The sequence below is a fragment of the Poecilia reticulata genome, linkage group LG21, assembly GCF_000633615.1.
Source record: "Poecilia reticulata strain Guanapo linkage group LG21, Guppy_female_1.0+MT, whole genome shotgun sequence".
In the NCBI taxonomy this organism is placed as follows: domain Eukaryota; kingdom Metazoa; phylum Chordata; class Actinopteri; order Cyprinodontiformes; family Poeciliidae; genus Poecilia; species Poecilia reticulata.
Genome location: NC_024351.1, coordinates 8,052,451 through 8,067,033, shown reverse-complemented (window position 1 = coordinate 8,067,033; position 14,583 = coordinate 8,052,451). Strand labels below are relative to the sequence as shown.

Genomic DNA, 14,583 nt, shown 5'->3' with positions numbered 1-14,583 from the left:
GTGGCTTAGACACTTGTTCAGCTGTGGAATTTGTCTGGACATGTGAGTTGTAACGCATTCAGATGAACATTATTACACAGAATAAAGTGACTATAGTTCCCAGACTTAAAGTGTTTAGTCAAATGTAAGTTAAAGAAAATTACTGCACCAATTTAAAGTGGACATATTTACTCACAACAAGTTAGCACAGCTACTAATAGAATGCTGCAGAAGACGGAAAGTCATAAAGCAGTAGTGTTAGACTGAAAATGTATAGTATTACAATTGGTTTCACTTGATGTCTAAACTTATCTATTGAGCCAATTTGACACAGAACAAAAAGATTTATGTCTTATGGTTTAAGATAAAGGCTCCAAATACCATTAAACAGGCATCATACATAATCGTCCCTTTTTTTTATCTGAACATCCCTCGGGTGTGAACTATATATACCGGTGATATGGAATAGATTTATGTCACAAGACAAAAACATACCAGAATACTTGTCATCATGTTGCTTTTATAGCAAAAAGGATACATTGTAAGTAAATACACAGTTTGTTTTTTCTGAACAACCTCAAATGTAGTGAATTTTGACAGTTCTTGCCAAGGTGTTCCTGCTATTCAGTAGACCACAGTGCCACCTTGTGGATTACTTTAGCATGTGCAACTCATGATGTCAGACTTAAAACCAGTTGTTGATAGGCAGCTATTTAAGTATACTAAATAATTCTATAAAGTGCAATTTAAAAATAGCAGAACACAGCTAGTTGTTACAGTTTCAAACACATTTCTGTTTTAGAACATCTTTTTACTCACACCCTCTGTTGATCTCTCATGTTTGTTCCCTGTTTTCTCTTCTCTTCGTGTTCTATTACTCTCCCATCTACATTCCCTTCCCTTCATTTGCATCCTTCAGTCCAGTCCTGATGGAGCCCCTGGTTCCCCACAGTCTCCTCTGCCAGACACCGACTCCTTGGAGAAACCCAAACTGAAGGCCGGAGGCTCCGTGGAAAGCCTGCGCAGTTCACTCAGCGGCCAGAGTTCAATGAGTAAGAACTTGTTTTTGGGTTCTTTTTTGGAGACTGTGAGTGTGGAGACATTCCCTAAAATCATAGCCCCAGTGTTGGAATGATGGTTTCTTTGAATTACCCACTTTGTGTGTCTGATTTGAGGATGACACGCGAGGTCCTAAGATTATAATATGATTATATAACCAAATATGATTTTGAATCCTGACTTCACCCTTTAAATCATAAAACTGCCAACTGTATTTTGACCTCTTGTTTTACTTTTTACTAATTTCATACCCTCCATCTTTTTTTTGTCTGGTCTGTCTGTCAACAAATCTCCCATACGGCCGTGATTTGGTGGGAACTTTTCTTTTTGGTTTCCTCACCACAGACAGAAATGGAGTAAAAAAAAATTGGGAGCTGTATGAAATAATCATAATGTCCAACCTGTCATCATAAAGCTTACCGACACTTGCATTTTATGACAGTGTCCACAAATAGATGGTGTTTAGAAGAAGGGTTTGGTCAAAATTAGCTGTGTTTATGTATGTGGAAAGTCTGCATTTAATTTTTTTTTTTTAACTCCATTTTTTGTTGTATAAAAGGTGGCCACTGACAAATGTACGGGCATGTTTTCTTCAGTTTTAAATAAATGTTTATATGTGTGCACGTTTGAATACAGGCGGTCAGACAGTGAGCACCACTGACTCATCGGCCAGCAACAGAGAGAGCGTGAAGTCGGAGGACGGAGACGACGAAGAGCCGCCTTACAGGGGACCGTTCTGCGGTCGCGCTCGAGTCCACACCGACTTCACTCCCAGCCCCTACGACACCGACTCGCTTAAGCTGAAGGTTGGAGACTTTCTGCTCAGTTCAGGATGTGTCCAAATGCACAGCATCTTGTTGTTTCACTCACTCTCTTCAGTTGTTATTCAGCTTTAACCCTCATTAGTCAAATTTCATAACTTTGCTTGAAGAACAAGTGGGAAAGGAGTAAAAATTGCATTTGCAAAAACAATATATTTAAGAGAACAAGTATGAGAAATAAAGTACAGCATTTAAATTTGATATCTTATTGAACCACCTCCAATAGCAAAAATTTTAAGTACTTTTTTTTCTCTTGAGTTTATTAGCCTCCTATGCAGCTGTGGGAGAGTTTTAAGATTTCACAAGATCCAGCAGATTTCACAAAATCTTGACTTTTTTTTTCCTGTCAATTTGTTATAGATATGCAATTTGTGCTGAGGAGTTGATGGCCACATCCAGCATTTAAAAAATATATTCTGATTTCATTGGAAAAAATCATTAAAAAGGCAGATTCTTTGTACATAGGTGCATGTTGAGTGATGATTATTTCCTACATGATGGTGAGCATTGTAAGCTTACCGACTTGCAATCCGTTCAGGTTTATTTCATACATGCAGAAATTAAAATAATACATGAGGGTGTTTTTACTGATAAGGCTGTATACAACAGGGTTGATAATTTTGTTAAAGTTCGATTTTGATTGTTGCCAGAGTCACTTTCAGTACTTTTTAATTGACAATTGTTTGGTTTCCACAGAAAGGGGATGTGATTGACATCATCAGCAAGCCCCCCATGGGAACATGGATGGGTCTGCTCAACAACAAAGTTGGCACCTTCAAGTTCATCTATGTGGACGTGCTGAGCGAGGAAGAAGAGAAGCCCAAGAGGCCCATTCGGAGGAGGAGGAAGGGCCGACCCCCCAAACCCACATCGGTGGAGGAGCTGCTGGAGCGGATAAACCTCAAGGTGTGGTTACCAAGCGTGGTAGAAAACAGAGCTAATACCTAATTAAATATTTTTAGGCTACTCTTAACAAATTTTTCAAAGTAAAAAAAACAAACAGTTGTTACTAAGTTTGTCTGCGAGACAAATATAGCCTGCCCAATTACAGGCTGCACTGCCTACAATATCTGATTTGACACTGATTCACAAACATTAGCGCCACCCATTGGCTCGACCGCACCCTGCTCCGGGCGCACTATCATCTCCTCCCACCCAGTCAACCGGAGGGCCTCCGGCTTCGCAAATAGAAATAGAAATGAGACTTCCTGTGGCTTTGTCTTGTTTTGTCTCCGGCAAGCCAAACCGCAGAGTCGCAGATTAAAGTTGCTGGGGCCTGAATTGTGCATCTGCTGCTTATTCTTACATCACAACATTAGAGTTTAATCGGTCAGCACCAGATTCTTAGAGTTTGTGAGTTAAATTAGCCGCACGCTGCTTAGCAACATATTTTAGGCCTGAATGCTTATTATTACTTAGAAAGTTTTGTTACTTAGAAAAAAAAAAATTATCGTATAAATTACACTGTTTTGTGGTTTGACGCACACGTCAGCTTAAAAAAAACAACAAACCATGGATGAATAAGATTTACTTAACTCATTTCAGTTAAATTCAAATTGATCTCAGTAAGTTTACATTTTTCTGACAATGTAGATGCATCATTTTTCACCAAAGATTTTAAATCTTACCTCCTTACTTCTACAAGTAGATATAAATAAATCTGAGGCATCTAAAATACTTGGTTTTAACAGCTGTAGAACAAAAGTGGAAGCGGTTTGACTGATGTCAGATGACTTTGTACACACACGCACGCACACGCACACACACACACACACACACACACACACACACGCATAGTGAGCGACCTTTTTTTAAATGCTGCATCAGGACATCGGCTTTGGATGTAACCTAGGGTTACTTTGATTTGATTCCTATATTAAATGCCACGACTTTGTGTTTTATAATTATTATTTTTCTTCTTTAACGTGTTATATTTGCATGTTTTCATCTCTCTACATCCTGACACGGGTTCTTCGCTCTCTCTCTCTATTTTTCATATCCTTTCCACAGGAGCACATGCCCACGTTTTTGTTCAACGGCTACGAGGACTTGGACACGTTCAAGCTGCTGGAGGAAGAAGACCTGGATGAGCTGAACATCAAAGACCCTCAGCACAGAGCTGTGCTGCTCACAGCTGTGGAGCTGCTGCAGGAGTACGACAGTGAGTAGAATAGAGCTCAGACGTCGGCTTTTTTCGTTTGTTTACCCATTTGCCTCCTTATGTCTATATTACCTCAAAAACAGACATTGTTCAATGACTGGATGTCGTTCATACTTTACCGCAAGCGCATTTGTAGCTTTTCACTTACATGTTTTGTGTAGGCATTTTGGAGATGTGCAATGAAAGAGCCAAACATGAATCGCAATTTTCTGATTTTAAATTCTAAAAGAAATTTTAAAAAGCATGCTTGTGTTGTCTCTCACTTTAAATCCCAATGAAATACAATGAAGAATGTGCTTGCAATGTGCAAAAAGATGAAAAAGTCTCCGTACTCTGAAGGCAGTTTTCTGTTTTTTTTTCCCCTGCGTTTCCAGGCAGCAGTGATCCAGAGCGCAGCGGATTGTCAGGTTCCCAGGAGAAGCTGCTGTCAGAGGGTCGAGGCCTTGTGGGGGACTCCCCGAGGGATTCAGGCTGCTACGAGAGCAATGAAAATCTGGAAAATGGTAATGATTGCTTTACTTAGTCCAGCTATCTTACCCCGACCCAATAGGAGTTACTGCTTTATCACATCTCACTATTTCCCTCCTTCAGTTTCCTTCCCTTCTCCACTACTTTCTAAACTTTTGCATAATAACCTTCACTTCAAATAAGCTTCAATGCCAATTTCATCTTACCTTCTTCTCTTAACCCTTTTCTTGTGTGGGTGCTTTAGAAATTAGAAAAAAAAACCAAAAACTTTGCTTTCACTGCACTCTCTTCACCCCTCTTTCCACCCTGTAGGCGTTCTGTGCCGTCAGTGCCAAAGTCCGGTTGTAGCTGTGAGGGAGCCCGGCTCCAGACCTCTAAGCCTAGTCCACCCCACATTGTTGTTGGGAGCACAGAGGGAGAGACTTGGCCCAGTACGCAGAACTGTTTTGATGAGGGCAAACTCCCTGCCCAGCTGTGGACATGTGTTCCCTACCGGCCCAAATGTGGCTGCCAGACCTATAGACGGATATCAGGAAGATGAATATGAACTCGTAGAGTATTTCTGCTGAGGGTTGTGTGGATGTGGCAGGCATAAATACATACAGACTAAAAACTTGCAGTGTAGCTTTGTCAGAAAATGCGTTTTATTTTTTTTATGTTTCCTTTAAGTTGTGAATCTTATAAAACCCTTCAGATCTGTGCTTTAATTTGTCTTTGCCAATTTTTGTGTTTATAGGTGAATATATTGCACAGTAGAGTATGTGCCTAAAGTGATGAAAATATTTTCATTTACAGTGTGCAGAGTGTCAAAGAGTGATTCTAAAAGATTGCTGAAGTCTTATTTTTTGTTTTGTTTTTCTTTTCTGGACACTGTTTCTCTGCATACGCCGCCTTCTGTCATTTAGTGCATCAATTTTTCCAGCTTCATTTTTCATAAACCACTGCTTTATCTTATTTCTTTATCTTTACAGCTCCAGGGTAGCCACTGGTTTCCCCTACATGTGTACTGTGTCATTTGGGCACAACAGTAAAGTGTGCAATCTGCCAATATAGATCTAAAAAGTTGTTCAATAAAAATAATAAAAGGGACTCCGGTGCTGCTTTTTTATTTTTGTTCTGCCTCTTTTTCTTGTCTGTCTTTATTTTCCTTTCATGCCACTAAGCTCTTCGCAAACAAACTGCATAACGTGTTTTAATATTCAGCATTTCCTTCTGTAATTACAGGCTTCCACAGCTATACTTCATTTCCAATCCACCTATTTCTGTTGCTTTTATTTGCAATTAAACCTAGAGACGCACCAACCATCCATCCATCCATCCATTTTCTTTACACCCTTGTCCCTTAGTGGGGTCGGGAAGGGTGCTGGTGCCCATCTCCAGCTAACGTTCCGGGCGAGAGGCGGGGTCACCCTGAACAGGTCGCCAGTCTGTCGCAGACGCACCAACCAATTTAGTGGAGAATAAAAAAATAAATGAAAAAAAAAACAGGCTTTCTGCAAGACAGAAATTTAGTTGGTTTTACTGATTGTTTTGGTGATGGATTCTAGTAGCAAGATAAGCCAAAAAAGAGATATAATCATCCAGTGTAGAAGCTCAAACACCAGGGACACATGAACAAATTGAGATTGTACACCACTAGTGGTTTGAGACAAACTGTCTGTAGAAATAGTTTTTGTACAAGTGGCAGCCATGTTGGACTTTGAACTCGAGGCTTCCCAAAGACCTTTGCCTCTCAAAGTTGGAATTACAGCTTTGGAGAGGCATAATTATTGTATTTTTCAAATGGGAACTGAGAAAGTCTGACTTCTTGTCATAATCCTTGTCAGTCAGATAAAGCATGCAACAGAAAGTTTTGTCATTCATGCAAATTTCACCAGATAAATGATTTGTTTTAGTTAATAATAGCGTTGCTCAAGCTCTCGCTTCCTCGATTGAAAAATCCAAATGCTGTGGAGGCCTGAACACTTTTCTCAAACATGTCTCATTTCTCTTTTTAGATGAAGCACATCTTCCAAACTATCATATCATGTGTTCTGTTGGAATGCATTTACATGTTTAGTAGATGGCTATTGATGCAAACAACAATACCAATGCTGGCTATTTGCATTACCTATTTTTTAGAGTATATTAATAAATTAGGATATTGTGATTGAATTGATTTAGCTGTCAGTTTAATCTAAACTTCATCAAGTTCGTAATGATCAAAATGCATTATAACTATGATGCTTCAAGAAATATCACTAATTATGCTCCAATACAAATTACAACTGAACTGTCTTTTGTAATCTCACATCAATTATTGACTTTAAAAACAGTCACTGTCCAACTGTGGATCTTCTGTTGGGAATCTGATATGAACATTTAGATACAGGGACCATTAAATATTTTATAAGATATCAGTGCTAATTAGACATTTTGTATCTCTCATGACACTTTTTAAAATCTATGTGGCTTTCCTCCATTTCATTCATCCATTTTGCTCTGTAAGCTAAAAGACAAACGGTAAGTTGTTGCATCCTCTTTCTAAAAGAGTCCCATCCAAGTATCTTTATTTAGAAATCGGTATTTTGGCAACAGCGAATCGGTCTCAGACTGTGAGAGAAAAAGCTGATCTCATTGTCACTCTTAGGCTCTTTAAATATGAAAGCTTAGAACGACTTGATTTGATAAAATAAGTAACAATGCAATGTTTGAGTTACACTTACATTTTTCACAGACATTTTGTTTTGATTTTGCCAATAAAATACATTTAAGCAATTTATTTAATTTATTAAACAGTGAACGTTTGACGTGCACTCAGACAGGACAGCAATTTCAAAAGAAAGATCAGCATTAATTGATTTGATGCTTTATTACAAATATGTTGTGCTTACCTAGTAATTTATTTTTTAAAAACAAAAAAAGAAGCAAAAATCTTTGTATGAACCTGAGTTTTAAGCATGGACTTTTATTTTGCAGGGAAAAACAGAAAAGCATCCCGTTCCAGTCGCTCTTCAGCGGGTATGCAGTCTCCAGACTACCCTACCCTACCTATGACTCTTTCTACTGAGGCTCTGCAACAGAATGGCAAAAACCAGCGATCAAAGTTCCCTAAAAGTTTCTTCATCAAGCCTTCCCTGAAAGGCTTCAACTTACTGGGACTCCGCAAAACACAGAAGCACTCCCCCATCCCGGCCAGCCGCAGCTGTGAGGACCTTGATGGTCTCCCACAGCCGTCTGGACTGTGGAAACGTTCTCACTCTTTGGGAGATCTACACAACCTCGAGCAGAAGGATGATCTGAATATTGCGGTTAAAACAGCAAAGGAAGTAGCCAACAGCCCAGTCAAGGTCTACAGGGAGGAGCGTACTCCAACCCAAAAAGGGCCACCGGCAGTAAGTCCTAAAGGAAGGTCTGTTAGACCACCCATACCCTCCCAGCTTCCTCTCCGCTACCAGTGCCCAACAGTCCAGCCTCCCAAACTTCCAGAGTCTCTTTCTAGTCCCACTCCAAGTCCTCCTGATTCTAGTGCTAGTGGGGAAAGGATCATCCTGACACATCCCAAGAAGCCTCCCATTCCACCTCCTGTTCCTGCCAAAAAATCCAGAGAAAGACTAGTCAATGGAGTCCGTCACCCGTCGCTCTCCCTGCCCTCCTCGCCATCCCCCACCGCCTCACCTACACACTCCGTCAATCGTTCCCAGCCGAGTAGCCCCTTAGTCCGCAGCAGCAGCCCAAGCCCTGTCCTCATCGCCCCTGCTCTCCCTGCTAAGACTTTCAGTCCTCCTCCCAGCCCATGTGCCACTTCATCGGCGTCATCTATAGGCGAAGACTCAGGCTCCCCACCAGCGGTGCAACCTCCGTGGCTGTCGGATCTCGGTGGTAAAATGGCCGTGACGAGGAAGCTCTCTCACACTAAGACGAGTCCTGATCTGCACACCCTTCTGGAGCAACGACTGCAGGCTGAGAGCATTGATCTGACAGAGGAGCCTTATTCTGACAAGGTTAGAAAAGCAGCACTACAAAATCAAAATCAACCTAAGAAAAACTATATGCAGAGCACACAGACTTTCACTTTTGATTTCTTCCATAGCTATTTCTTTTTAGCTGCAAAAAAAGTTTAGGTAAAAATTTTAGGGTCTGAGCTGACAACAAAACATATTCAAACCATCCTCCAAGCCAGCAGGGGGCACTATAGAGTGCTTTGCTTCTTATTAAGAATATAGATAGAAAAGCAATTATGCTGCAATTATGTTCTCTCAGAAGTCAGATATTCTTAAAATAATGTTGCACCAAATCTAGTGATTTATGGTTGCAAATCAGAAAACAAGTGGAATTTATAAATGGTGGCATTGTTAACTTCTGGTAGGTTTAAAATATCATCTGTATCATGTTCATGAATAAATTATCGGTAGTACAGTGCAAATAAATAGTTTGTACTTATATTTATCACTGATTTTTGTGTGGACTTGGTTGGAAAGCTTCCACTTAAGCACCTGTTCATTTTGTTTTTCTGACTGGGAACTGGAAAACTTTGACAACAAAAATGAACCGTTTATGTTTGTAGAGAAGCAAACAAGTTATTATGTGTTTGCCGAATTGTTAATTAAATACAATTTAAAATGGTTGTTATTATGAAATGTTAATCTATTTGATAGTTTTTTTTTGTTTTTTTTTTAATGACAAATGTAGAAACTGTCCAAATACAAAGAAAAATTATACAGTTAACACAACTGAATGTAAAGTAAATTCTGCTCAGAACCCCATAAAATGCTGGGTCAGTTCTCTTTGGGTAAACTCACTAAAACATTTCCAGTCATATTTTCCACAGTTAATATGAAAACGTTGGATTCCAAAACACTTCTAGGCTATACTTGTCTGGCGTCAAACTCCTTTTAGCACCCTCAGGGCTGTAACATGCTTAACTTCACTCTGTCATAATTTGACTGCAGCTCCGTTCCAAGTTGTTCTGTTTTATACCAATAAAAACCCAGGACAACAGGAGCAGAGCATAACCTAAAGCCTGTGTGCGTCTTGTTTGTGTGGATGCTTTATGATGTTGAAGTATTTATTTGCTAAGAGGTTGTATGTGTGTGATGATAAATACGCTGCCTGGAGCTGAGAAGGAAAGATTGCGGCTTTGCCCTCTCTGTGATGCGGTTAAAACTGCTAAGTTTATGGGCTGGATCTCACCGAAGGCAGACGGGATCGTAAAAACTTTTGGCACTTAGACTCCAGGCTCTGCCCCTGCAACACATTGGAAGCCCTAACTCTGACAGGAAAACAAACACAAATTCAAACAGACTGGGGCATCAAGGGGTGAGATCTGAAATAGTGTCGAAGAGCTCAAAACAGCTCTGCGGGATTGCTGTTTATCAGCAGTGAAAGGACGCAGAGTTGAGAGGCACCAAACTTTGCTAAACTCCTGCTGAAGATTAATGTACCTGAATCAGGGCCAAGGAAATGAGGTCAGATTTATATATGCAAGAAATAAACTATAAATATTTGCACTTTCCATATTTAATTATCCATTTTCCGCACTTTTCTATTTCTAAAAATGTCCTGCATTTCATAAATTTTCAGGATTGAGTTGGAACCACTTTCAGTGGCTGCAATAAAGTCTCCAATCAGATATTGATGCCTTGTAACTTTTGATGGGTTCTTTGTTGATGAAAGTAGGATTTGGGATAAAGATAGAATACAGCCGTCGGTTACCTTCCATGATGTCCGCTTATGCATATCTGTTTGAAAACAAAACAAAAAAGAAACCCAGATTCTTTTGGGTTAAAATGTTTCCATTTTCTTAACCTGTTCTTACCATGTCCCTCTTGACATTCTTCATGCAGCACGGCCGATGTGGCATTCCACAGGCACTGATCCAGCGTTACTCCGAGGACTTGGAGCAGCCAGTGAAAGACGTGGCCTCCAGCATGGACCAACTCAGAGTGAAAGAGCTACGAAAACAGCACCGCATGGCTGTAAGGCAACGTGTTATTTACCTGAAAATTATTACCGTAAAATAATTTTAAGAGGGAAATGTTGTCTTGGAGATGTTCAAGACAGATTTGAATTTGTTTGTGACTAGTGGCAATGAAGATTCTCAAAGCTGTTTCCTTTAGATGGTCTTATTTACCATTATTTCACCATAAATAAATTGATTGGGGACCGTAAACACTCCCACAATAAATCCCCCTGCCCCTTTCCCCTGCAATGAAGGACATTACTGTCCCTCAGTGGGGAAATAATACTGTATATTCAGAGTGCACAGTAATTTGAGAAGTCCTGTAAAACTAATGCATTCCTCCGTATTTCAGATCCCCTCCAGAGGTTTGACAGAGATGTCCCGGAAACCCGTTAACTTGGGCAACATCAGCACAGTATTTGATTGGCTCGTTTACATTGGTCTCCCCATGTACGGCCCATCTCTGGCGGCGGTGGGCGTCGACACGCTGAGTCGCGTGGCCTCGCTAACGGAGAGCAGCCTGAGGGACGCCGGGGTGCGGGACGAGAGGCACACCCGCCGTCTTATCAGCGAGGCCCGACTGGTCAATGCGCACAGAGGAACACAGTCCTAATCTCAAGCCCAGTCGCTGTTTCAAAACATAACCTGGAGGTGGCCACACAACGAAGTGAGCACAGCAGTGAAGTACATTCAAAAAGAGCTACCCCTTCTTTAATGTTTACGGCGTTAAGAGCCAAGAGAAGATATAAGATGCCTTTAGAAAAATAAATCAAGACTGACTGCTCTGTTGGTTTTCTTCCATTCTAAGGACATCCCTAAAGTCTTCAATTAAAGATTTTGATCTGCCTTTAAGAACGACAGCACACTCTTTGTAAGATTAAAATTATTTTCCTTTCTTCTTTTTTTTTTTTTGCTGAACTATATAAATGGTTTACTTCCTACATATTCCATAGCTGAACCATGTTTTTCATTTTTTACGGCAAGGCAGATCAAAGTCTGAATGAATGAACCCACGCCAAACAGTGGATTACAGGTGGCTTATTTTGTACCATGTTTCTGTATTATAGCACAAAGTACAACTGAATTCCAAAAGGATTTATACGTTTAATTTTGCGTTTGCTTTTGGAAGGTAGAGGCCCTGTTTCAGGCCTGCTTGTAGTCATTTGAAAAAAATAAAAAAATAAAACAAATGATGTCTTTATATTTCAACTTTTATGATACGTCTTTTTTTCAAGGCATACCACGGTGTGTGGTGAGTCTTACAGAAAGCTTTGTTTGCTGCAGTAATCACAATCAGCTTTTACTGAAAGTACATTCCTCGATGTGGAAAGGGACACTTTAAATTGCCTTACCAATATGAATGAATAGCTACAAGAAGCTGTGCAAAAACGTGCAGGGCTTTTTCTTCATCTGATTGCGTCTGTCAAGAAAACTTTTTTCTTTTTTTAAATATATATACACAATTGCTTTGGTGGTGCACATGGACCAAAGAACAAGACGACAAGTCCCCCCATTTTGAATCTCCCTGGACCATGTTGGAATACACAGAAAGTACATCTTGCTAAAGAAAAACAAAGATTCAGCTGAGATCTTAGCGATCACATGTGGAATCCACCAGTCCGCCTACACATTGGTGAGCACATTCAGGAATTAAAGCTTCTTGAGGAGTACCGTCAAACGTTCAATCAGTGCCGGCGCAGGATCGGGAATAAACTGTCGAGCAAAATGTCTCAAAATTCAGGGACCTTCTGAGGGGAGGCAGACTGTTGGAACGTTATTGACAAGAAAATGGCTAAGAACATTGGGATTGTGCACTCTGCATGAAACTGAGCAAAACAAATATTCCCCCGTGTGCATTTCTCAAGTGTTTAAAATCATATCTGTCGTTGCCAGTACTGGACTGAAGACTTATTCCATCCGTTTGTTTCGTTTATAAACTCTGACCAGCTGCTGTTGCCGAGCTTGTTTCCGCAACTGGCACTTGATGTGGTTATTTGATGCCTTCTTCTCTCATCAATCAAAGTGGTGCTCTGGGAAAATGAGGATGGAGTCACAGTTTAAACGAGTAAGACCCAGGAAGCGTTCTGTAAAAGAATGAAAATACTGACACTGTAAATGCACTTTAGATGGTTAAACTAGCGGTTTTATAGGTAAAATTGGCTACATATTTTCACAGGTCCCTAAATGGACATGTATGTCAGGTATTGTAAAGGGTTTTAATGAGTTATGCTGGTATTTAATTTTTTTTTTTTGTATTAAGTTCCCAATGCCAATTTACCAACCATGTGTTAACCTCCAGTTACTCATTTTCAGCTTTTCAGTCTTACAAAAACTAAATTCTTGATTGCATACATGAAATGCTTTGCCGAAGTTGCACATTCTCTATGTGTAATTGATGTTGTATTAATAACTTATTTCTTTTTTTTTTTATTCATATCAACTGTAATTAGCTGTATCATATAAATAGCAATACCTTCCTGCACATTGCTCAGTAAGGAACTACAGTATGTATTGTAAAATACGTGTACAAATGATTTAATTTGGTTTTCGTCTACTTAATGATTGTCCATACAGATTTTGCTTGTGTATTGAAACAACAAAAAGTAATGTCCATAACTATTTGTCTTTCCGAAATATAAATAATAAATTGTTTCTTGCTATATATTGATCATCTAGCAGTTTCTGCCCTTGATATGGGTGATATGGCTCTCCAGTGGAGAGTCTCAGAATTGTCCTGGGGTCCATAACCGTCCGATGAGTTTAACCATTATTCTTACTGTGGTGAGTTTCCACGTCCATTCAATAAGGTATGGGCTCCTCCTAGTCTTGGACATTTAAAGGGAACACGAAGGCACCACATAAGCTGGAAGTGCAACTGAAAAACAGGCAGTAAAGGAAGGATGTGTGCATGACTCATTTTTTTATTTTTTAGTCAATTTAATAAACTGGGACACTGCAATTTTGCACAGACATTTTTAAATAGGAGGCTAAAATTAAAAGCACGTGGATTCACAACAGAAGTAATACAATAGCTTCTTTTATTTAAAACCCGTCTGCTAGACGTACTGTATTATTATCTTATATTAGCTTTTAGTAGCAGCACTTTATTAAAGCTAAAAATAACTTATCTGTGCCCATGTTTGCTTTTTAGCATCATTGTTGGATTTAAAAAAAAAAGAATAATCATTTCGGAACCAACATTAACTCTGCAGATTGCCTTGGTTTGGCTCTTTTAGTCATACTTCTGTAGTCTAAAGCACTAAAGCTTTTTTCTCTTATTCATCTTGACTCTTAGATGAGTACAGACCAGACCTGGAACCACAGGGTAATATTTTGTCACAGATGATTTAACTCGCTTTAAATGTATCTGACTTGATGCCTGGGAATCCTCTGAGTTCATTTGATAAGAATTACAAAACACAATGACATTCCAGCCTTCACTGATCTGCCTAGATTTTGCGTACTGTATGTAACCTGTTCCTTTTGTAAGGACACTGTTGTCATATAACTTATTCCATGTGATTTTTGACAAAGTGTATCTGAAATGTCTGTAAAGTGTTTTCAGGGTTAAGGAGAAAAAAAAAATCAGCTTTCTATCACTGACGGGCCCAAGTATTATTCTCAATTCACTTCACACTAATTATTAGAAGTAAACTGGGTTACATAGCTGCTTACTTCTAAAGCAACTATGTAATCCACTACGCTTAATCCAAACGCTGTGAGACATTTTTTTTTTCAAATGTGCATTGCTAATGAGGATTACAAGTTCTTTTCAATAAACTTCTAATCATTTTTATATTTGTTTAATAAGGTCCTACAACAGGTCTTAAGGTCTGAGTGTGTAGACCAAATTCAACAAAATTTCAACTGATCGCGTACCATCATATACAAATATTTCAGACATAACTACTTATTTTAGCCATGTTAGAAGCTTCCTCAAACTACGTGGGCAGCATGAATGTTGCACATGTTTTGAACATCAGAACCTGTCTTTCCTTTCCTTTTTTCTTTTGGTGGATTTGGTACCAGTTCATTAAAGGTGCCGGGTTTTTTTTTTTATGTGTCTCGCTTTTAAGCATATCCATATATTTTCACTAGGATTGATGTCGGCGCCATTCCAGAAGCTTAATGAGAGCCTCCCTTTAGCGATTGTA

At 39.5% G+C, this 14,583-nt stretch overlaps 1 protein-coding gene across 6 annotated transcripts in view; it reads left to right on the top strand.

Annotated features, from left to right (window-relative positions):
* sash1a (SAM and SH3 domain containing 1a) overlaps positions 1-13,091 on the top strand; it is a 170,928-nt gene extending 157,837 nt beyond the window's left edge. For all 6 annotated transcript variants that reach the window (XM_008397744.2, XM_008397745.2, XM_008397748.2 and 3 more), the window contains 8 exons: positions 899-1,031; positions 1,675-1,844; positions 2,556-2,765; positions 3,870-4,020; positions 4,395-4,523; positions 7,447-8,471; positions 10,314-10,445; positions 10,782-13,091. In XM_008397744.2, the coding sequence (XP_008395966.1) occupies positions 899-1,031; positions 1,675-1,844; positions 2,556-2,765; positions 3,870-4,020; positions 4,395-4,523; positions 7,447-8,471; positions 10,314-10,445; positions 10,782-11,042 (2,211 nt within the window). In that variant the 3' untranslated portion in view covers positions 11,043-13,091. The remainder of the gene's footprint in view (positions 1-898; positions 1,032-1,674; positions 1,845-2,555; positions 2,766-3,869; positions 4,021-4,394; positions 4,524-7,446; positions 8,472-10,313; positions 10,446-10,781) is intronic.
* The last annotated feature ends 1,492 nt before the right edge of the window (positions 13,092-14,583 follow it).